General features: G+C 39.3%; 1 protein-coding gene across 3 annotated transcripts in view; it reads left to right on the forward strand.

Moving 5' to 3' along the window:
* Window positions 1-25,064, forward strand: part of NEK10 (NIMA related kinase 10) — a 215,411-nt gene that overhangs the window by 71,065 nt on the left and 119,282 nt on the right. For all 3 annotated transcript variants that reach the window (XM_081285043.1, XM_081285041.1, XM_081285042.1), the window contains exon 23: window positions 10,888-10,963. In XM_081285043.1, coding sequence (XP_081141169.1) covers window positions 10,888-10,963 — 76 coding nt within the window. The remainder of the gene's footprint in view (window positions 1-10,887; window positions 10,964-25,064) is intronic.

Below are 25,064 nucleotides of genomic sequence, written 5' to 3' on the forward strand. Positions count from 1 at the left end.
TATTTCCAAGCTAGTCCATTGTGAAGTAAAAAAAGAGAGATCAAGTAATTGTGAATCCTCATTTTGGACACACATCTGCTAAATCATCTGGAATTAATTATAATTTTGTTGACTATGAGTTTTAAAATTTTTCTCTTTTTACAAATTGGATCTTTTTTTCCTTAAGAGTTTTTATAATTTATTTACATGAAAGGATCTTAATTTTTAAGTTAATAAGGATTATTATAAATTGTGTATTTGAATTTGATAGCAAGTGTGTGTGTGTGTGTGTGTGTGTGTGTGAGAGAGAGAGAGAGAGAGAGAGAGAGAGAGAGAGAGAGAGAATCATAGAACAAATCTGTTTAATTCTCTTAAATGGGTATTCAGGTGAATTTTTTTGAGTAATAGCTACCTATTTCACTTTTTAATTCAGATTAGTTATAATCCTCTCCTCTGGTTACATTTGAATATACTATTTAATCTTTATTGCAGTAGCCTAATTCTTTCTAAACTTAACTTTAATTAGTTTTTATATTTATGTTAACTTTATTTAGTAGTTTACAAATAGTAAAATAGTTTACAAAATAAAATAGGTAAGAAAGACAAGATTCTTGCCCCACCCCTTTGCAACTTCTAGTTCTGTTCCTCCAAAAAAAAAAAAAAATCCCCTAAAAGTTTGCAAACTTTTTAGTTTTTATTTTTTGTGTTTTGTTTTATTTGTTTGTTTTTGTTTTTTAGCTCTATGGTATTCGACTTCTTATTGTGACAGTTTAGGATATAATTTTCTTTTTTCCTATTCTTCCCTGCCAATGTATCCTGACAATACAGTTATAGCACCATTTCCGTGTAAGCTCATTTTCCATGTTTACTACTACTGTATAATTATTGTTCAGTGTTAATAAACTTTCCCATAGGCCTTTTTGTTTTTCTTTGAGTTTATAATGGCCTTCTTTCTTGTTTGTGCTTCTAGTCTTCCGTGTACCTAGTGTTACTTCTTCCAGTATCTTCCAAGAGGTTTACCAAAGCCCTCTGTGTATTATGTCCTTGTAGTTCAAGCTTGATGGTGACTTCCGCGACAGCCATTGTCCTAGAACTTTTAGTTGCTAACTTTAGTTCTCCAGTTGGTGTCTCTGTTTCTTACGTCCTGTGTCTTTCTTTCTCTCTTTTTTTAAAAAAAACTCTTTCTGTTTCTGAAATGTATCTTCTAGCATTTTTCCTAAGCAAGAGTGCTTAGAGTCATATTTTTTGGATGTTCCGTGCCACAGACTATTTTTATGAGCCCTTCACACTTGACCCTCATTCTCAGGTGGACATTATTATCTTTCCAGACTCTGAGACATTCCTTCCGTGTTCTTGTATATAGTTTTGCTGGAAATCCAGTGCTGTCCCACTTCCCATTTCATCTCTCTGGAGACTTTCAGGATGCTCCCTCTTCCCACTGCCGTGGGTGAATCTTGTTTTTCAGTGCCTCTGGAACCAGGAGTGCTGTTCAATCTGGAAATGTAAAAACTTCCGCCCTGGGAATTTTTCCTGTATTATCTCTTTACTACTTTCATCCTGCTTTTCTTCTGTCTCATTTTCTAGAACTCCCATTGTCCTTTGGTATAATTTGTACTAAATGATCTCCTTATTTTTAAGACAGTTCTTCTCTTAGTTTATATTTCTTTGTCTCTTTATTGAACTTTAGAATTATTTCTTTAACTTTAGTTTTTGTTCTATTGAGTACTTAATGTTTTAAAATCACATTTTTACTTTCCAAAAATTTATCTGTTCTTTGTCCCATTTCCATGGAATTCTGCTTTCATTCTCTTAGTACAGGAGATATCTAGATAGAGAAATAGATAGATATAGATAGACAGATAGATAGATGTAGATACCTATCTATATATCTACATCTATCTATATATAGATAGAAATCTATGTAGGTATCTAAATAGATATATATCTATATTTATCTATATAGATATAATCTATATCTATCTATATAGATATCTATATATATCTATATTTATCAATATATATCTATATTGTACATATAGATATCTATATATGTATATCTGTAGATATCTATATATATGTAAAAATTTTTTTCCCCTCGAGGCTTTCTATTGTTTCTGTATTATCTGAGCCTTTGTCTCTCTCTTTATCCCTCCTCTCCATCCTCAGTCTGAGCTCTTTCTCCTCCTAGAGGACATACTTCTCAGCTGTCTGGTGATCCTGAGCTGGCCTTTAATAATCATGAGAGTGGCATGAAAAGGCTGTTGTCAGACCTGAGTTCCAGTTGAGACCTGGTAGACTTCATCATAGCATGATGGAAATTTTCCTCTGGAGGCCCCAAGTCATTATCTAAGTTTCCAGAGAATGGTCCTCTAGCATATTGCCCCATGCTGAGGAATGGACGTGTGACTGCTGTCCATCTGGGAGCAGTGTGGACACAGGGGATTTAAGGGAACCATATTAAGCTGACTTTCAATGAACTCCTGTGGGTCCAGCCTTATGCTGCTTGGTACCTTGCTAGTTCAGCTTGTTTGGAAAAGTAGATCTGTTTTCTGACTGTGTGGGTGTGGAAGGGGCCCCCAGGACTTGATCTCCATTCCATAGCCTGGGCTCTTTGCTTTTTTTTCCTCCTCCCTGGTGTCCCTGGGCTCTGTAGGGTGGATGAACTCCCATTTTGGCATTCTTGTTCCCAGACCCATAGACCAGGACTTCTGCTTTGCTGAGTCTGTCACTTCCCTGCCCCCACTACTTTCCATCTTCCAAAACTTCATTGGATTATTTTATCCTCGGCTACTGTCAAGCTCATTCTCATTGTCCTTCTGTAAAGCGAGACTTCCAAGTAAACCCCTTCCTTTATTTTAGCAAGGTTTTGAGATTTTGAAGAGGTAAACACATAAATGTTCAAAAGACAGACTAGATGCATTAAGTCTATTAGGCTTAATAAAATAAACCATTTTATATTGACTGTCCAACTTTTTAATTCTGTCTGTCCTCAAGTCATATGGGGCTCCCTACAAAAAGTTACTTTAGGTTATAAAAGTAAGAAAACTTTTAATTTTTTTTTAGCTTGACCCTTAATTGCATTCTACTCAATCTTATTCTTACTAATATTTTCAGACTTCTATTTAGAGGTTATTAAATTAAAAATTATTTTTAATATTTAAGGCTTTTTAGTGAGGCAGTATTGTCCTACTTTCAAGTAAAGAAGCAATGGTAAATACAGTTTAGTCCAATTTTTCTCTGCTAAGCCAATTGTATGGCCAGGGATTTTATGTGCCACCATTATTTTCAATGAGAATAAAATTATTTTATGACTAAAAAGAATTCACAATACTTTCATTTAGAAATATTTTAAATACTTTGTATACAACCAGAGATATGAAAACTTGTGCTCTACATGTGTAATATGAATTGTAATGCATTCTACTGTCACATATAACAAATTAGAATAAAAAAATTAAAAAAATATTTTAAATAGAATCATGTTGATATTTTGTTCAGTGTCTATCACTATTGATAAAAATATGGCCACTAGACTTTTATACTTAAGAAGGCTTATGGTTACATTAAAATCTTAAAACGTTAATTTGAAACTAAGTATTCCAAATTCCCATATTTGGGGAGGTTGAAGCATACATAGTTGCAATTCATAAAACACATGAAAACAGGTGAGCTGCCATGGGTGAGAGCATTTCACCACCACCAGGGGGCAGCCTTGTCCTGTTTTATTTTTTTCTCTTCCTGTGCTGGAAGGTTTAATTGCTTCCAGAAAAGAAGCACAGAATTGCCCAATGATGTTTGAGCTGCACAGGACCAAGGACATTGAAAATGTGAACAGGATAAACAAAAAATAAGGCTTTAAGAAAGCTAAAAATTTATTCTCTGTTTTCTCAGTGTAGGTGAGTTAAATGTTTTAAGATTGAGATTAGTTTGCAATAATTTATAGTAAGCATGCTGGCTGGCACTTGCTGTTATGAGCAAGCAGAGCGGAAAGTACTAACATATTTAGTATGCATGTTTTTTTTTTGTTGTTTTTTTTAACGAACGTCATCTACTTTTAATGTATAAATATATTTCCACTCGAAAGACGATCTTTTGTATGTTTTGTTTTTGTGGTGCTGGGGATAGAACCCAGGGTCTCATGCATGACAGGCAAGCGTCCTACCACTGAGCTACACCCCCAGCCCCCAAACCTTTTAACGACATGTGCCATGACACACATCCAACTCTCGCTCCTGCATTTATTTGAAGCATTTGAGGCCACATGAGGGAACAAACTCTGACTCAGCAGCACACTGGGAAAACACAAAGTCTGCTCAAAGTATTGTCCCTGCCAAGTATAACATCACAGTACAGAATGACTCTGGTGGGAAGTGGGATAACATGAACTTACCCTCAAACCTGCTATTTCACACTTCATGGCCTTTCCACATTTTCATGTAAATCTTTCATGTCCCTCGAACCCTCTGCTTCCAGACATAAAAGAAAGGAGGCCTGGGGTTGTGGCTCAGTGGTAGAGCACTTGCCTCACCTGTGTGAGGCCCTGAGTTAGATCCTCAGCACCACCTACAAATAAATGAATAAAATAAAGACATTTTGTCCATCTACAACTAAACATATTAACAAAACGAAAAAGAAAGAAAGGAAAAGCAAGCACAGAACTCACTCAATTATAGATAGCAGTTCCAGACATGCCTTTAGTACTTGACTCAGGAGGTTACATTGCTCATTCTGCAAGCAAACGGGCTGCACATGTTTTTATTTCTCAAGTGACATTTGACGGCTGCTGATGGTAACAACAAGGCCAGGCTTGATTCAGTTGTAGCATTTACCAAAGGCTTCAGTGCTCCTCAAATGGCATTATACATCAGGTACTGTGGGGATGGAAATAAGATGAAAGACCATGCTTTCTGCCCCCTGAGCTCACAGCCTGGTGGGAGGACTCCAGTTATTCACTCAGCAGCTGTTTTGTGAACTGTCACATCTTGCAGGAGTAAGGAAAAACACAGTAGGCACGGCTCTACCTTCACGAAACTCAGGGTGACACTACAGGGTGAGGTCTAGAGCGCAGGTGCACGATACCCTTCTGTGAGTCAGGCCAGGGCATGCTGTACCGCAGTAATGACCTGGAAACCCCAGCAGATGAGAACAGCCACAAACTACAGCCCGTGGGGCAAATCCAGGCATGGCCTGTTTTTATATGTCTTGTGAGCTAAGAAAGGTTTTTATATTTTTAAAGGGTTGTTAAAAAGCAGAACATGGTAACAAAGACCATGTGTGGCCCACAGAGTCTGAAATGTTTACTGTTGGCTCTTCAGAGACAAAGTGTGTCCACCCCCAGAACAACAAGGCTTCTCTCCTGCTTGTGCAGTGTGTCCATTCTGGGTCAGTCAGGGGGCCATGCTCAGAGACCCAGACTGCCCACACCTGCCTTTATTCCTGCTTCCCCGTTGCAGGGACACAGACGAGAGAACATGGCCAACATACCTCAGCTCTAGCACTTCTGCAGATGAGTGTCATGTGCCACTTCTGCTCAGATTGTATGGGTCAAAGAAAGTCAGATTAATAGTGTGAGGTTGCATTCATCTCGAGAACATACTGGTGAGCCACTAGTTCACCCCAACTGTCACACACAGGGGAAAGTGTGACCAACTCTCCCTGAGGCAGCTTTGGTGAGGAGTTAAGCAGAGGACGTAGGAGCAGTTGAGGCTGAGGCACGGCAAATGCAAGATTGTGGGCAAGAAGAAATACGGTGCCCTTGGGTGCTACCAAGATGTCCGGTGTGGCAAGAGAAGAGGGACCTCGGTGGTCGAGGAGCTTGGACAGTGTCTTTGGGTCAAAGGGGAAAAAAAAAAGACTTACAGAATCTCGAGTCACTTGGTTGTCTACCCTCACACATCTGTTGTGGGAAGGATGGACTTTTCTCAATCAGCATATTGTCCTCATGTTACCGAGAAAATAAGAATATATTGTATTCAGTCCATCACAGTTACCTTGTATTGTTATTGTGACTTGTAAAATAAGGAGGGAATGTTGAAGAAAAATTCAGTCAGATCCAGTTTCTGAAATATTTGGAAGATTCTCACACCTTCGGTGGGTGTAGTAGGGTTTTACAGAGAGATAGAACCATTGGGGCATTTATTCGGGGAATGGGCTCATGTGAATTTTGAAAGCTGGGAGGTTCCATGGTAAGTCATTGGCAAGCTGAAGAACAGAAAAGCTGGTAGCATGTCTCAGTCCAAGTCCAGAAGCCTCAGCCAGGGAAGCCGAGGGAGGGTGCAGCCGCCAATGCAAGGCCAAAGAACTTGGAGTTCTGAAATGTCCAAGGGCAAAAGGAATGGTATCATGCTGTGTGTGTGTGTGTGTGGAGTATGCAGAGAACACAAGACTGCCTCTAATCTCCTGGTCTTTCTTACAACAATCTGGCCCTTAGCACTTCTACTTAATAAGGGAACTGCGTTAAGTTCCATTATTTCAAATGGTAGTGACTGTTAACAAAGCCCACACTGGAAGATGATTTAGAAGACCCACATATAATAAGGACATTAGTTCCCCCAAGAGTCTCCTTCTGCTGGTAGATATCCTGTTTGAGTTCCACAGATGTAGAATTACCCAGAACTCAGAAAGCATTCTTGTATCAGTTATTGAAATCTTTACTCAGAAGCACCCTGTCAGCAAAATTAGGAGGTAACGTTACTGTTGAGAGAAACACCTTCCCTCTGCCTCATTCAGGTCAGGGTCTGCATTAGGGAGGGAAGTTGTGGGATGATAGGAGGTGGCATGGTGAAAGGGCCCCTGGTTCACCAGACCCCTCCCTTAGATTAGGGAATTTCCTCAGATGTTAACTCAGTTGCCATTTTGTCACAAAATTTCCTGATCAATTGTTTCCCCAATAAGAGTCTCTTTCTCTCTAGCTCTTGTTTTGGAGGCGGGTACCAGGGATTGAACTCAGGGACACTTGACCACTGAGTCATGCCCCAAGCCCATTTTTGTACTTTATTTAGAGACAGGGTCTCACTGAGTTGCTTAGCACCTTGGATTTTTGCTGAGACTGGCTTTGAACTCATGATCCCCCTGTCTCAGCCTCCCGAGCCGCTGGGATTACAGGCATTGGCCTCCTACACAAGTCTCTTAACACAATATATCTTACCTGTCCCGATTTTGTCAAAGTATAAAGATACTTTTATGTCACTTCTACGTGTGATTATTTAACATAGATCTCCGCCACTAGTTCCTCAGGTCTGTGTCAACACTGGTGGTTTCTGACCTGATTATGATCTTTGAAACTAGCCCAGTACCTGCAACATGGGTCATCAGTGTTGGACAACTGAGAGATTTGATGAGTGATTGGACAATTTTGAAGGCCAGATAAGGTAGCTGGGAGATTTTATTTAAAAAAAAAATAACAAGCAGTAGAGCTTCTGATACTTATCTAGGAACCAGCTGTACCGAAGACAGGGCTTTGGTGGATTCCAGGGGATTTGTGGACTGGATTAGAAGAAAAAAACCTTCTAATGAAGCACACACCCAGGTTGTTGCAGGCAAAGAGAGGGACCCTGGGCTCCTGGCACCTTTAAACCATGGTCACAGAAATCAAAGTTTCACCTACAAGAGCTGGTGAGGCAATGAATAGAGGAGCCAGAGAGAAGAGGCAGAGATTTCAAGCCCAGGAAATGGGGATGATGAGATGTCCTCTGCTTTAATGACAGACCACTGTGAACAGTGAGCGAAGTCCTGAGCAGGAAGTGGCAGGTGCTTTATAGGGCTGGAGGAGAAACCTGAGACAAAGACTGGCCCTTCGTGTGGCTGGGCTGTGAACTTGGGAGTTCCTGACACACGCAGGTGATGGGCAGATGCTTTTGCACAGCTGAGTCTCCTGTGGAGAGGGAGGAGAATGTCTACATCCGTGCAGTATTTCCAAGGCCTTCTCATGTCCTGTTTCTTTTGGAGCAAACCCTCCTTGAGTTTTAGAGGCCATATTTGAAAGATCAGAGTAAGCGGAGTGGTGTGTCCAGTGTCACAAAGACAGTAAATGACAAAGCAAGAATCTAGGGACTCAACCAGAGACCAGATGACTTTTGTATGTGAGGGCTGACAGCTGCGGGCTGTGGCATACCACGTAGCTGGCCAGTTGTTGTTAATGTTTCCTGTGTGGATTGTTCTATCAAAGGAGAGCTTTAAAAAAAATAATGATAATCTTTTTCTCATAATATGCTATATGTGAAATGTTTTCTGTTGTCCTCGTTGAATTCGTATTACAGCCCATGAATGCTTTTATGACCACAGTTTCTGAAAAAAAACATTTTCTTCCACTCCAAATATGATCACCAATGAGGAAAAAATAATAGAAATATTTCCTGCTATTACAAAAATCTTCCAAATGGCCAAACAGTATTAGCTTTGGCTCTCTTAAAGGTTACTTCTCAACCATCTGTGTTTTTTATAGACATCTGTCCACGTTTCTGTCATTATCTAAATTAACTGGAGTAAATAGAATCACTGTAATCATCCTTAGTATTTGCTTTTCAAAATAAATTCACTTTTTATGAAAAATAAGCTCATTTTTAGGTAGTGTTGGGACTCAAAGTATTATTTTAAGTTGGTCAAGGCTTATGTGTGCTAAAATTATAGTGAGCTCCCTAAAAATATTGAAATGCTATTGCATTTCTTCTGTGTAGTGATTGCTTGATTTTAAATCACGATAAACTTTCTCTAATACAGAATAGCGGAAAGGAAAGGTTGTAGTAAGCCACTTTGCTTGTTAAAAATACCTTATATTAATCAGCCTTCTAATATGTCTAATTTTTCACTGGTGGTACTGAACATAGGAGAACCAAATACAGCTACAGATATGTAGGTATAAATATATATATTCAATCATACACATATATGTGCATATACATGCATCAAAAGACATGTATTTATCATCTGCAGTGATAAGCAATATCAAGTTCTGTCTCGTGGATCTTGCTTATCTAAAACTCATTGTAACAAACCAGACAACCCACATCAAAGGGCAGTAGAACTAAATAGACATTTCTGAAAAGAAGACATGCAGATAGGTATATGAAAAGCAGGTATATGAACAAAATATGCCAATAGATGTATGAAAAATGCTGAATATCATTAATCATCTGGGGGTTACTATTAAACCCCCAAAGAGATGTCACTTCATCTTAGGAGGAATGGCTGTTATCAAAAAGACTAAAAAATAAAAATTCTGAGTAGGATCTGGAGAAAAGGCAGCCCTTGCACCATGTTGGTGGGAGTGTGAAGTACAGCCATTATGGGAAATAGTATGGAGGTTTCTCAAAACATTGAAAATAGAACTACCAAATGATACAGCGATTTCCTTCCTGAGTACATACTGAAAGGAAAGGAAATCAGTGCACTTGAGATATCGGCACGCCCATGTTTGTTGCAGCACCATTCCCAAGAGCCAAAACATGGAAATAATCCAAGTGTCTATCAGATGACGAATGGATAAAGAACATGGTACACATACAAAATAGAATATTATTCAGCTGTAAAAAGGAATGAAATCCTGTCATCTGTGACATGGCTGGAACTGGAGATCATTGTGTTAAGTTTAACGAGCCAGGCACAAAAAGATGCCATATTATCTCACTCATAAATGGAAAGTGAAAATGTCAATCTCCTAGTTGTTTAGAGTAGCCTGGTGATTACCAGAGGCAGGGGAGTCAGAAAGGATGGAAGGAGGAGAAAAGGTTGACGAATGGGTACTGTGTTGCAGTGGGAAAAGGAGTAAGAAGTTCTTGTGTACCGTTGCAGAGCAGGATGACTGTACAAAACTGTTATGTACCCCATCAACAAGCAAAAAAGAAGATTTTGAATATTTTCACCAAAAAAGAAGGATAAATGTTTGAGGAGATATGCTTAACCTGATGTCAACATTACACAATACATACAAGTATCAAAACATCACATTACCTCATTCATATACATAATTTTTAATGTTTTAAGGTAACAGTTAAAAATGAATTTAAATTAAAAAAGGAGAGAGAAATGCTAATGGCCCTGATTTGGTCATGATGAATTATATACATTTATTGAACTGTTACACTGGGCTCCATAAATATGTACAATGATTGTGTCAATTAAAAGTTAAAAAAAATGAAAATAAACATGTGCCATTTTCAATGAAAAAATACACATCAGTTGCTCAATATTATACTGTGTATATCTCTTTAGAATACATGACCTTTTCATATATTAAGTTATTCAAATGTCACTATTATACTGTTTAGCACTATCCTATACGATGTCAATCCCCATTTTACAGAGAGTGTGACTCGGTACAAATAGAAGCCATTTAATTTCATGAGGTTCAGGCCTACCTTACTTTTCTTTTGACCAGATGCAGTGATGACTCCATATGCCAAAATGTTAAGTGTCATTCAATTTAATTTGAAAATGATAAAGGATAACCTAAAAAGGTAAATCACAAGCTCAACAAGGACATGACCCGGTTTCAGTCCATTTTAGGTTCTTAAAAACTGACACACCTCGTTATGCCAAAATCCAAAGCAGTATGGTCTAACCTAAAATGTCATGTGCACCCTTCATTGGAACAAGGAGTGGTGTAAAGACGGGCACACGAGGCATTTTGACAGCGGGTAACGTGATGATCATTATTATCCAAAGTTCATGTATAAAGACACGAATTGGTGTGAATATACTTTGTGTACAACCAGAGAGATGAAAAATTGTGCTCTATGTGTGTAATAAGAATTGTAATGCATCCCGCTGTCATATATAAATTAAAACAAACAAAAAGACCAGCCTCCTACTGGGAAGTGTGGTAGTGACCATGCAGAATGTGGAAAGCTAGGGGACAATGTGAATTCTGGAAAAGTCCAGTAACCTATTCCTTTGTTTTGTGAATTGTAGCTGACTTTGGCCTGGCAAAGCAAAAACAAGAAAACAGTAAGCTCACGTCCGTCGTTGGAACCATCCTGTATTCTTGGTAAGGATGATTATCTTCTGGCTCTCTGTAGCATACTTTGCTACCTTGGGCTTTCATTTCTATCCTTGGCTTGCAAAGAAAAGGGAATTTCAAGAAAGGAAGCTAGTAAGTTTTCTTCCTTTACCCAGGTAATACACCCCAAAAGAATTGTGGATCATTCTGCATGTATAAAACAATAGCCGAAAAAGTGATCTTTCTTCTCAGATAGCATTTCTCTGTGCTGACTTCATGCACCTACTTTTACCTTTCCTACCTATAAACACTCAAGGGCAGGGAAAGAGTTTCTGTGTGCTACTATATATTCTTCTACCTGGGGAAAAAATAGGTATTCAATAAATTTTATTGCCTGCATGAATAAATGATGACATATATACTTAGACATATGTGTACAAAGTACGTTGTGTTTTGGGCAAGTGAATGTTTATATTTTGACAAATTGAGACACTTATAGATCTTAAAGCACACTTTGAGGGTTCTCTTGCAATCCACTTATATGAAGTGAGACTCTTCTTTTGCTAATCATGTATCATTTATCTGAATCTGTTGAGATGAGCAAACAGATACAAGAGTCAGTAGAAGAGCCAATTTCAGAGAACTCTTCCTAAATCTGATCCAACAGGTCAATCAGTCAAGACACTTCTGTTTTCTTTATAAAATCTAACCGATTGTCGTAAATTGAGTCCTGGTGACAGAACTGAAAATGAATCTTCTTGAAGGAGGTTGGAAATGCCTGGAAGCAACAGCCCCGTTTTACAAAATCCTTGTAGGACATGGTTATTGAGGCTAATTATACAGGGTGATTTTTCATCTATTTTACTGGGAATTTCCTTATATTTTCTTTTTGAAACAAGTCCCATGAGAAGATGCAAAAAGATTGGTAGTAGCCAGGTTAATATTCCTCAAAAACTGTAAGCTTATCCATATACTTAACCTCTTAACCACAAGGAGGCTGACCCATTCATTGCTTGTTGCTAGAAGAATAATTTTTTTTTGCTTTGTTTTGTTTTTGCTTTGTTTTGAACTTTTTTTCAGAAATAATGAAAATTCTATCACAAAATGTTAACTAATCCTATGTCCCTGGACAGATTCCATTGTTAAAGTCTCAGAACAAATAAGATACAAACTTAAATTCAGTTGATCATATTTGGCATAAGCAGATTTTTGTTACCAAGCCTCTGAATTAAGTTCAGAATTGCTAATATGATAGTACCAATTTGTCTTTGTGTGCATTTGTGTCAGAAAATTTATAGAGTGTTTAGGAAGAAATCCGGAGCATGATAACTCTTTTGCTTTCTTATCCCAAAGATGGATTCACAAATTTCCTTTAATTTTTAAGTAAACAAAAGTATTAGTTTTGCTGAGTCTATTAGTATAGACAAGCTATTATATTTCATATCGGTGTTGTGATTGTTTTAATAACGTGTGCAGCATATCTTATCACCATTCATCCTTCTATGGAGCCCTTTGGTCCTTTAAATTCCTTTAACATTTTTCTTTCGCCTCTTTCCTCTCCCCTCCTCCATTTGTTAGAAACGCTCTGTTTTCTGGGTTTTACTGTGAAGTTGGACTCAGTGCTATCTGTTTTCCTGGCTTTCGGTACCTTCACTTGCACACAGAGTCAAAAGATGCTGTTCTCTCTTGGTCTTAGTTTGGGTCCAGGAGCAGCCTGCGAAACAAAGGCTAAGTGAAAAGGTTTGTGTGAGGGGGGTCCCAGGAAACACTGGGGTGGGGGAGATGGGAAGAGACGACGTGGAAGCAGCTAGTACTGTGAACCACCATCATCGGGGCCAGGGAGTGTTACTGGGGACAGTGATGAAGGGAGCTATGAGAGTTGTCCTGTGTGACAGGACAGGTGAGAGGCGCTCAGTTCCCCAATCACAAGTGGGAGCCCTCGGCACCCGCTGGGAAAAGCCTCAGCAGGATCTTATACTGTTGGACATAGGCTGCTCTGGACGTGCCCTGAGATGTGAGTGCGAGGGGACCCAGCGGTGTCAGGAGTACAGTTTCTCAAGTCTTAATGGTTTCAGATTTAGGATGGATCCCAATAAGTTGTTTGGCATGTCTACTTTCTTTTGAATTTTCCATACAGTCATTTTGGGATTTTTTTCTCTGATTTTTATGAATTGGAAAAAAATCTCACCGTCAGTGGTCAGAGCCTCATGCCTCTGCCTTTTCTCAAATTGTCCCTTTACCCTTTAACTTTTTTTTTGGTAATCCTTCTGAGCTTTTTTTGAACCTATAAACATGGACCTGAGATCCAGGGGAACTTCTGTCCCAGGCTGTCCAAGTCGGGTGAACCTGACATTCTCATGTCATTTCGCCCTTTTCCTTTGCTTCTGTTTGGGCAGACGTGGGAGAAGGTTCTCTCCATCAACTCCTGTAGGAAGCTCCTTGGAGCATTCTTTATTCTTTTTGCAGCTGCTAGATAAATGGTTTGCAGGCACGTTGCTGGACTGGCTATACTAGAATAGAAGCTCCCTAAAAAATCTCCTTTTCTTTATCTAATTTGATTCTTTATTAGGCAAGCCTTGGTTATGCTTCTCAAGGAAAAATAATCTCCAGATATGGCCCTGATTTCCATTCCCTCTCTCTATTTCTTACTCCAACTCCAGAGAACAACAGTTGTATTCCATCTTCAACTACATTTTCACAGAAGATTTTAGAGTTTTGGGCTCTGGGAATCATTTCATGCTAGTTCTTTGTGGAACACAGATTTGGGATTTAATAATCAGGTATGATGTAATAAGAATGAGATTTTTCCTGGAATGGGAATTCTTAAAAATTCTACTGTTCTTTATGAAGTTAGATAATTAGCAGAAAAGCTGGTGAAGCGTTTCCTGGGTCGATCAAACTAAGCCTATAGGTAAACCCAAGCAAGTAGAGACAAAGTGCAGCAGTCCCATACCATCTGTAAACTCTCAAGTTCTTAAGGAAGCTATTATGCACTCAGAAATCTTAAATTATACACTCAGAGAATCTTAAATGCTTAAAACACTTCTGTGACTTCTGGTTGTTTATGTAAAGACTAAGTTCTTAGTATGACTGCAGGAATTCATCTCTGCATGCTCTGGCCCCAGCCAGCCGCCTTCTGCTTTACCTCAAACCAGACTTTACTCTGATAATTCCATCTGGTCTCTCTCCGATCACAGGACCTTTGCACACACAGCTTTCTTTACCTAGAAAATGCTTTTCTCACTTGTCCTGCTTTGAACTTTTACCCATTCTTCAGCTCTCAACTGGAATGTTGCTTTCCTCAGAACCCAATTGACAAGGCACATTTCCCCTGGTCTGTACATTCCCTATACTTTTTCTTCACACAGTTGAATTTTTCATTTATATTCGATAGTTCGTGATGATTTTGTTAACCACCATCCCCAGCACTGAGCCCAGAGTGGGGTACTTCATAGACTCGTGAGTAATAGTTGCTTCACCAGTGATGCCATATTCACATGATTTTGAACAATGCCCAAAATAACGTGCTACAAGGAAAACCGTAATCCTTTTTATTGTATGAACTTTGCCATTGGTTCACATCCTTCCCCTTCCTGTTCCTTCAGATCTCCAAAATGCTCCTCCCTCGAATGCTCCTCCTCCAGATAGTTGCAAAATCTACTCCTTTACTTCCTTTTGGTCCCTGCTTAAATGCTTTTCCTGACCACCGGCCCCAAATAGCAACCTCTGTTTGCATTCAATTCCTGGATCTTGCTTTAGGTTTCCAAAGCTCTTGCTTCTGTCTGACCTTGTACTGTACAGACTTTGGATGGCTTGACTTACAATGTTTTGACTTCACGACGGTGTGAATGTAGCATGCATTCCCTGGAAACTGCACATTAAACATGGATCTTTTCCGGGTCTAATGTGTGTGTGAGATACGCCTGAAATGTTGGGCAGTGGCAGTGAGCCACAGCTCTATCAGCCACTCAATCCCAAAGGTAAACAACAGAGGCTCTTCCGTACTGTGTGAGTGAGCCGTGACCTTGATAGGTTTGTCATATCAAGCACATCCTGGACTTATGATGTCCTCAACATGCCATGGGCCCATCCTGACATATCCCAGGGCCCGTTGAGGAGTGCCTGCATACCTCTTGGTGCATCACAGACTCCGTGGGAACAGGACTTTGGCCTGCTCTGCTCACCACGGTTTCCCCAGGACCCAGAGGCACAGAATGGCAAATCTTAATATTTTGAATAACTAAGTGAAAATAAGCCATTCTGCATTTTAATAGAATATAACAAAAATCAGTGTGCGTTTTTATTGGGCTCAAAGGTATTAACTAACATATCTTTGAACTTTCCTTGCTTTTGCCTCACTGAAGGCTGACGTGACTACTTTGAACTTGGGATAGTAAAGTACCTTGACGAGAGGGCCTGTTTTATTGCTTTTTTCCATTTACTTATTTTATTTTTAAATCTTCTCTAGTTACTGGGACAGTGAATAATGAGATCAAGTAGGATATTATCATTTTTGAAACAATGAGGCATGGGATGATTATTAATTATTGAGAGAAGCATTCTTCTATGACTGATAAATTGGCCAGGAGGGAAATTGCAAGAGAGGAATTTTAAAAATAAGAGCATAATAGGAATAAAAATATAGTATTGATAGATATAGGTTGGTAGGTTGTTCCAAAGAGGACAAAGTCTGGAATCACACTGCCTGGGTTTAAATTCTAGGTCCACTGTTGGGAGTTACAAATGACAGAACTCTGTGCCTCAGTTTCCCCACCTGCAACTTGGGTGTAACAAAAGCATTCCTCTCCTAGATTATTATGAGCATAAGTGAGGTGATGCATATTAGGTACGGGGCTGGCATATGGTAAGCATGCCCTGATAAGAGTGATTGTCATGTGCTGTTGGTTTTAAGTCTGAAAGGATAGTACCCCTTTGAATGTATAGATTGCATGGTGCTTCAGAATCAGGTTTGTGGCTTAATAGGTACAGTAGAGAAGAATTCATTATGCTCTGGTTATTTCTAGATCCTTTTCTTTCCCAGTCTATTTTTTGGGTTCCTGGGTCACTGATTTGTTTATGGTAGGGAAGAGAGTTTTTTCCTAGCAGCTAGGCCCAAGCAGCTGAGAACTATAAAAGGGAAGGGAGATGCTCCTGGCATGCAAAGACAGGAGGCCTACAGGCTCTGAAGTTTCGATAATGGTGCTTTGAGCAAGTGGGTAGGTGGGTGCTTTTGCCTGTTAATGCCTCTGTTATGGTTTCTCTGTGGCCTGGCAGGATAAGATTTGGGTCCCCTGCAGCATCCCCAGTCTCTTGCAGAAGGCACACACACAACATGCAGTTGTTATATCATCTGCTAAGGTTAGATAGGAGGGAATTTTGAGTGAACTCAGGATTTAATTGTACAAATTGAATTCTAAATACATCTTAAAGACTCTGTGGAATAGGTCACATACGCTCATGAATTTAAATAGAAGTGCTAAATAGAAACTACCAGAGAGCATATATTAAGGCAGTCCCACCACACCATGTCTAGCCTTATGTTGTTAACCACACAGTTTTGCTTATTTTCATTTGTCAAACAACTTACAGAAAGCTTGCTAAGTGAGAGGCACTGATAAGTACACTTACTGGTCATTTAATCCTCAGAGCTCCCTGTAAGATAGATGTGGCCATTAAGTCACCTTAAGGGGGGTTAAGTAATCTTATCCAACACCACATAGCTAGTAAGTGGAAGAGGCTGGATTCATAACTATTCGACCTGATTCCACAGTGTGTGCTCTACCCACTGGACTAGACTGCCTGCTAATTGGTGGACTCATGTGTCAAGAATTAAAACTAACAGGTGTGTTCTTTGGGGTTTGGGGATTTGTTCTTTAGAAAGTATACATTCCAGGTAGCCTTCACCAATACATTTCTTTCCTCCCAAATTTTACTTTTATTCAACTAAAAATCTTTTTTTAAAAAAATTTTAATTTTTATTGGTTGTTCAAAACATTACAAAGCTCTTGACATATCATATTTCATACATTTGATTCAAGTGGGTTATGAACTCCCATTTTTACCCCGTATACAGATTGCAGAGTCACATCGGTTACACATCCCCATTTTTACATACTGCCATACTAGTGTCTGTTGTATTCTGCTACCTTTCCTATCCTCTACTATCCCCCCTCCCCTCTCTTCCCATCTTCTCTCTCTACCCCATCTACTGTAATTCATTTCTCTCCCTTGATTTTTTTCCCTTTCCCCTCACATCCTCTTATATGTAATTTTGTATAACAATGAGGGTCTCCTTCCATTTCCATGCAATTTCCCTTCTCTCTCCCTTTCCCTCCCACCTCTCGTCCCTGTTTAATGTTAATCTTTTTCTCATGCTCTTCCTCCCTGCTCTGTTTTTAGTTGCTCTCCTTATATCAAAGAAGACATTTGGCATTTGTTTTTTAGGGATTGGCTAGCTTCAATTAGCATAATCTGCTCTAATGCCATCCATTTCCCTGCAAATTCCATGATTTTGTCATTTTTTAGTGCTGCATAATACTCCATTGTGTATAAATGCCACATTTTTTTAATCCATTCATCTATTGAAGGGCATCTAAGTTGGTTCCACAGTCTAGCTATTGTGAATTGTGCTGCTATGAACATCGATGTAGCAGTATCCCTATAGTACGCTCTTTTAAGGTCTTCAGGGAATAGTCCCAGAAGGGCAATAGCTGGGTCAAATGGTGGTTCCATTCCCAGCTTTCCCAGGAATCTCCATACTGCTTTCCAAATTGGCCGCACCAATTTGCAGTCCCACCAGCAATGTACAAGTGTACCCTTTTTCCCACATCCTCGCCAGCACTTGTTGTTTGACTTCATAATGGCTGCCAATCTTACTGGAGTGAGGTGGTATCTTAGGGTGGTTTTGATTTGCATTTCTCTGACTGCTAGAGATGGTGAGCATTTTTTCATGTACTTGTTGATTGATTGTATGTCCTCCTTTGAGAAGTGTCTGTTCAGGTCCTTGGCCCATTTGTTGATTGGGTTATTTGTTTTCTTATTGCTTAATTTTTTGAGTTCTTTGTATACTCTGGATATTAGGGCTCTATCTGAAGTGTGAGGAGTAAAGATTTGTTCCCAGGATGTAGGCTCTCTATTTACCTCTTTTATTGTTTCTCTTGCTGAGAAAAAAACTTTTTAGTTTGAGTAAGTCCCATTTGTTGATTCTTGTTATTAACTCTTGTGCTATGGGTGTCCTATTAAGGAATTTGGAGCCTGACCCCACAATATGTAGATCGGAGCCAACTTTTTCTTCTATCAGACGCAGAGTCTCTGATTTGATATCAAGCTCCTTGATCCATTTTGAGTTAACTTTTGAGCATGGCGAGAGAAAGGGATTCAGTTTCATTTTGTTGCATATGGATTTCCAATTTTCCCAGCACCATTTGTTGAAGATGCTATCCTTCCTCCATTGCATGCTTTTAGCCCCTTTATCGAATATAAGATAGTTGTTATTTTGTGGATTGGTTTCTGTGTCCTCTATTCCGTACCATTGGTCCACCTGCCTGTTTTGGTACCAGTACCATGCTGTTTTTGTTACTATTGCTCTGTAGTACAGTTTGAAATCTGGTATCGCTATACCTCCTGATTCATACTTCCTGCTTAGAATTGCTTTTGCTATTCTGGGTCTTTTATTTTTCCATATGAATTTCATGATTGCTTTATCTATTTCTACAAGAAATGCCGTTGGGATTTTGATTGGCATTGCATTGAACCTATAGAGAACTTTTGGTAATATCGCCATTTTGATGATGTTAGTTCTGCCTATCCACGAACAGGGTATATTTTTCCATCTTCTAAGATCTTCTTCTATTTCTCTCTTTAGGGTTCTGTAGTTTTCATTGTATAAATCTTTCACCTCTTTTGTTAGGTTGATTCCCAAGTATTTTATTTTTTTTGAGGATATTGTGAATGGGGTGGTTTTCCTCATTTCCAGTTCAGAAGATTTGTTGCTGATATACAGGAATGCCTTTGATTTATGCGTGTTGATTTTATATCCTGCCACTTTGCTGAATTCATTTATTAGTTCTAGTAGTTTCTTTGTAGACCCTTTTGGGTCTTCTAGGTATAGGATCATATCATTCGCAAATAGTGATAATTTAAGTTCTTCTTTTCCTATCTTAATGCCTTTAATTTCTTGTATCTGTCTAATTGCTCTGGCCAGTATTTCGAGAACTATATTGAATAGAAGTGGTGAGAGAGGGCATCCCTGTCTTGTTCCAGATTTTAGAGGGAATACCTTCAGTTTTTCTCCATTCAGAATGATGCTAGCCTGAGGCTTAGTATATATAACTTTTACAATGTTGAGGTAAGTTCCTGTTATCCCTAGTTTTTCTAATGTTTTGAACATAAAGGGATGCTGTACTTTGTTGAATGCTTTTTCTGCGTCTATCGAGATGATCATATGGTTCTTATCTTTAAGTCTATTGATGTGGTGAATAACGTTTATTGATTTCCGTATATTGAACCAGACTTGCATCCCAGGGATGAATCCTACTTGATCATGGTGCAAGATCTTTTTGATATGTTTTTGTATCCGATTTGCCAGAATTTTATTGAGGATTTTTGCATCTAAATTCATTAGGGATATTGGTCTGGAGTTTTCTTTCTTTGAAGTGTCTTTATCTGGTTTGGGAATCAGGGTGATATTGGCCTCATAGAATGAATTTGGAAGTTCTCCCTCTTTTTCTATCTCCTGAAATAGATTGTAGAGTATTGGTATTAGTTCTTCTTTAAAGTTCTTGTAAAACTCTGCTGTATATCCATCCGGTCCTGGGCTTTTCTTGGTTGGTAATCTTTTGATGGCTTCTTTTATTTCCTCACTTGATATTGGTCTGTTTAGGTTGTTTATATCAACCTGACTCAATCTGGGTAGTTCATATGTCTTAAGGAATTTATCGATGCCTTCACTATCTTCTATTTTATTAGAGTATAGGGTTTCAAAATAATTTCTAATTATCTTCTGTATTTCTGAATTGTCTGTTGTGATGTTGCCTTTTTCACCCTGTAAGCTAGTAATTTGGGTTCTCTCTCTTCTTCTTTTTGTTAGCATGGCTAGTGGTTTATCAATCTTATTTATTTTTTCAAAGAACCAACGTTTAGTTTTGTCAATTTTTTCGATTGTTTCTTTTGTTTTGATTTCATTGATTTCAGCTCTGATTTTAATTATTTCTTGCCTTCTACTGTATTTGCTGCTGATTTGTTCTTTTTCTAAGGCTTCGAGGTGTAGTGTGAGGTCATTTATTTGTTGGCTTTTCCTTCTTTTAAGGAATGAACTCCATGAAATGAATTTTCCTCTTAGTACTGCTTTCATAGTGTCCCAGAGATTTTGATATGTTGTGTCTGAGTTTTCATTTACCTCTAAGAATTTTTTAATTTCCTCTTTGATGTCTTCTGTAACCCTTTGTTCATTCAGTAGCATATTGTTTAATCTCCATGTGATGTAGGATTTTTCCTTTCTCATTTTATTATTGATTTCCAATTTCATTCCATTATAAAATGCAGACAAAATGCATGATAGTATCTCTACTCCTTTGTAATTGCTAAGATTTGCCCTGTGACATAATATATGGTCTATTTTTGAGAAGGATCCATGTGCTGCTGAGAAGAAAGTGTATCCGCTTGATGTTGGGTGGTATATTCTGTATATATCAATTAAGTCTAAATTATTAATTGTACTATTGAGCTCTATGATTTCTTTATTCAACTACTGTTTGGAAGATCTGTCCAGTGGTGAGAGAGGTGCGTTAAAATCTCCCATGATTATTGTGTTGTGGTCTATTTGACTCTTGAACTTGAGAAGAGTTTGTTTGATGAACGTAGCTGCACCATTGTTTGGGGCATATATATTAATGATTGTCAAGTCTTGTTGGTGTATGGTTCCCTTGAGCAGTATGTAGTGTCCTTGTTTATCCCTTTTGATTAACTTTGGCTTGAAGTCTATTTTATTTGATACAAGTATGGACACCCCTGCTTGCTTCTGGGGTCCATATGAGTGATATGATTTTTCCCAACCTTTCACCTTCAGTCTGTGTATGTCTTTTCCTATCAGATGAGTCTCCTGTAGGCAGCATATTGTTGGATCTTTTTTTAATCCATTCTACTAGCCTATGTCTTTTGATTGGTGCATTTAAGCCATTAACATTTAGGGTTACTATTGAGATATGGTTTGGATTTCCAGCCATATTTGATTATGTATGTTACTTAACATGATTTGTTTTTTCTCTATGATCAGTTTTTCCTTTACTGTACTACCTCCTGCTGTTGGTTTGCATTGTTATTTTTCATTTCCTCTTCCTGTAATGTTTTGCCAAGGATGCTTTGAAGAGCTGGTTTTCTAGCTGCAAATTCTTTTAACTTTTGTTTATCATGGAAGATTTTTATTTCATCTTCAATCCTGAAGCTTAATTTCGCTGGATACATGATTCTTGGTTGGAACCTTTTTTCTTCTTTTATTTAAAATTTTCCTAATTTTCATGCTTTTCTCATTGTTCAACACTTTTTTTTATTGGTTTTTTTTTTTTTTTTTTTTTTTTGGTACTGGGGATTAAACCCAGAAGTGCTTAACCTGAGACACATCCCCAGCTCTTTTTAAAATATTTTTATTTAGAGGCAGGGTCTCACTGAGTTGCTTAGGGACTCACTGGGTTGCTGAGGCTGTAATCCTCTTACCTCAGCCTCCCAAACCACTAGGATTATAGGCATGTACCACCATGCCTGGCTTGTCCTACACTTTTAAAAGTTCTTAGATAGGCTTTGACTACTAGTAACAGTCTTGATGATGACCAGAGTCACTTTTTAAATTTAATAAGAGAAGTTATAGAGTTTCTAGAAAAGGAGGGGCTATAGCTGTGGCTCAGTGGCAGAGTGCTTGCCTAGCACATGTGAGGCCCTGGGTTTGCTCTTTAGCACAGCATACAAAAAAAATAAATAAATAAAATAAAGTCATGCCATCCATTTACAAGTCCAAAAAAAATTTTTAAAAAGAAAATAGAAAAATTTCAGGTTAAGAACATTTATAGAATAATTCTAGGTGTTTTAGTGTCTCTGAGCATATTGACACCACAGAAAGTATATGAATGGCAATCATCTTACAGAATATAGTTCACTCTCATTTTCATTTTGTGCATCCCCAACAATGCTGATCTCTGGTGTTAGCTCAGACTAAAAGTCTGGATAAAGATGTATCCTGCCACATGCCTTATGGATTTTTTCAGTCTGATTTGTTCTTTGCTGCTTAGCAGCATGAAAAGCAAGGACAGGGGCTCTTTGATGATGGATTCTGTCAGTAGAGGCCGTTGCTTCTTTTTATCGACTAGTAATTCAAAATCACTTACCTTCAGTTTCTACATCTTATTTTCCTTTCCTTTTCATGTCTTTATTTATATTTTAAGTAAACCTGAGTCTGTAAATATTGGATGTCCTTCTTCACATTTTTTTATTTCTCTATTTTGCATTTTAAATGTGGATATGTTGGTTGATAATCCATTCACTATGTCAGCAATTTCACATTCCCCACTGGAAAGGGCTGTGAAAGGGAACACAGTGTCTTCTGCTAGCATGATTTTCTGGGGGTGGTGGGATTGGGTCAAAAGTAGTGTCCTCATGAATTATTAATTTATTGAATAATTAAGAAATTAGGAGAATTATTTGAAGAATGGGGGAGATATACATTTTGGTCATCTATTGCAGTATAACCATTTACCCCGAAACTTGCAGAACAACAGCAGTTTGTGTGGGTTTGCTATGCATTTATGTCGGCTTCCCCTTGGGCAGGCTGATTCAGACACACGTAGCTGAATGGCTGGCTCAGCTGTCAGGTCCAAGATGTCCTCCTAATCAGGCAGGTGGTGTTGATGCATTGGTAGGTCTCCCTTGGTTCTGCATCCCCTCCAGGTGGCCTTCATTGACGTGACAGTGTCGGAGCAGAATTCCAAAATGGCAGAATGGGAGCCCAAGGCCTCTGAAGGGCTCTCCTTGGATGTAACTCCCTCCTGCTGCAGTCTCTTGTTCAAAACAAGTTAAGGCCAACCCAGTTCAAGAGATGGAGAAGTCTATTTACCTCTAGAAGAAAGGAGGTGCACAGAATTTGTGGCCACATTCAATAAGCCACACTACAGCACTGTAGCTGATTCAGAAAGAAGCACCATCCACATGGTGTCTTCCCAAGTCAAGACCTGTGAAAAAAGCCAGGTGTGGTGATGCACACCTGTAATCTCAGCAGCTGGGGAGACTGAGGCAGGAGGATCGAGAGTTCAAAGCCAGTCTCAGCAAAAGTAAGGTGCTAAGCAACTCACTGAGACCCTATCTCTAAATAAAATACAAAATAGGGCTGGGGATGTGGCTCAGTGGTCGAGTAACCTCGAGTTTAATTCCTGATATATATAAAAAAAAATCCTGAGAAATAAAGAAGTAGTCTATTTTAAACACTAAGAGTTGCCACATGGGCCTGAAATCTTCTCAGAATGCAGTGGTGCAGCCTGGTTCTGAACAGGAGATAGAAATGTGGTCTAAATAGAGGAAGTTTAATATAAAGAATGATTAACTGTGATATAGGAGTAGCAATAAGATACAAGGAAGCTCTAACTGGTGTCCCAGGGCTGAGGGAGAGTATCAAGGAAGGATGAACTTGTAGGAGTTCAGACCTCATCGGAGAGGGTGTGGTACCCCAATAGTCAGCAGAAAAACTGGCTTTGTGGGTCAGGTGAGAGCTGATCTGTAGCTCCTGGGTCAGCAGGGAGCAACGCTCTGTAGCACATGTGCAGGATCAAGTGATCATGCCCCGTGTGTGGCGTGGCATGCAGTGGGAGTCCAGCTGCCATGTTACCAAAGAGTTTGAAGATGAAGAGGGTGGGATGAGTGAATATAGGCACTGCATGAGCTGGAGGCTTTTCTTGGGTTCAGGCTGTGAAGGGGCTCTGGTTTCTGTGTTGAGTGGGAGTCACCAGCTGAGGCTTCAGGTTATATGGAGAGAGTGGTCTGGGCCTGTGGCTGGAGCAGGCTGTACTCCGTGTCTGTACTGCCTACCATTGGGGCCCATGCCAAAAATTGCAGGAAGCCTTTCCTCCTTGAGGGCCTCACTAGCACCATCTACAGAGAAACCTTAGCATCACACTCACTTTAGAGAAGGATTCCATTGTTTCTTGAAGGTTGTGTTGGGAGCTAAGAGGCAATCAACTGATAAGTGACACATTCAGTCACTTCAGATTTGACCACGCATGCCCCTGGATGGGGGGCGGGGGGCGAGTGGAATAGGGCCGCAGCACTGCTGTGGTGCCTTCGAGGCCTTTATGTCCTCTGAACAATGTCGCCCCACCCCAATGCCTCCAGCACTGGTCCATCTCCAGAGTGTCTTTTGAATGGTAAAAATCAAATCTTTCTCCTGTTCAATTCTGAACAGACTCAATATATTTAGGGAAGAGTAGGAGCTATGGTTTGGCTGGGGCGAGATTTATGGTGTGATGGTGGGAGACCAGGAATTTTCCTCTTGGCACTGTGGAGCCACTGGGCATCTCTCAGCCTGACAGTCACTTAATAGAAGGGCCGCTTTTCAGAAGACCTGCAAAATGAGACTGGAGAAAGGGAAGGAAAAGAGAGATGTATGTGTTCATCATTTTGCCTGTTCCTTAAGTAGCCTGCTCTTGTTAGGGAAAAAAATGACTCAGTCCTTCCCTATGATAAAAATTCAGTTTAGTTTGGACACACACACACACACACACACACAGAGAGAGAGAGAGAGAGAGAGAGAGAGAGAGAGAGAGAGAGAGAGAATGAAACAGTCAAGCATTTGAAGGATGGAGGGTTAGAAAATCTCATGGTGCTTATAATGAGGGTCCATCAGGTTCATAATGAAAGTCCCACCCAGACACCCAGAATAACACAGAAGGCCATGGGCAGAACAAGGACCTGTGTGCTGGAGAACTCACAGAAGAGATGAGAGAAAGGGTGGGATGGGTGCTATGCTTTTTTGTGTGATAATTGTGCCATATCTGATGTATTACATAAGGATTGTGCAAAGGGACATGGTTGTCTGCAGATGCAGAGGTCATGCCAGTGTGTGCTGAGAAGTGGGTCTGACTGAGTGAAAAGGTAACAGGAGATCAGAGGAGAA

Source organism: Spermophilus citellus (assembly GCF_964194105.1).
Source record: "Spermophilus citellus genome assembly, chromosome: 3".
Classification (NCBI taxonomy): domain Eukaryota; kingdom Metazoa; phylum Chordata; class Mammalia; order Rodentia; family Sciuridae; genus Spermophilus; species Spermophilus citellus.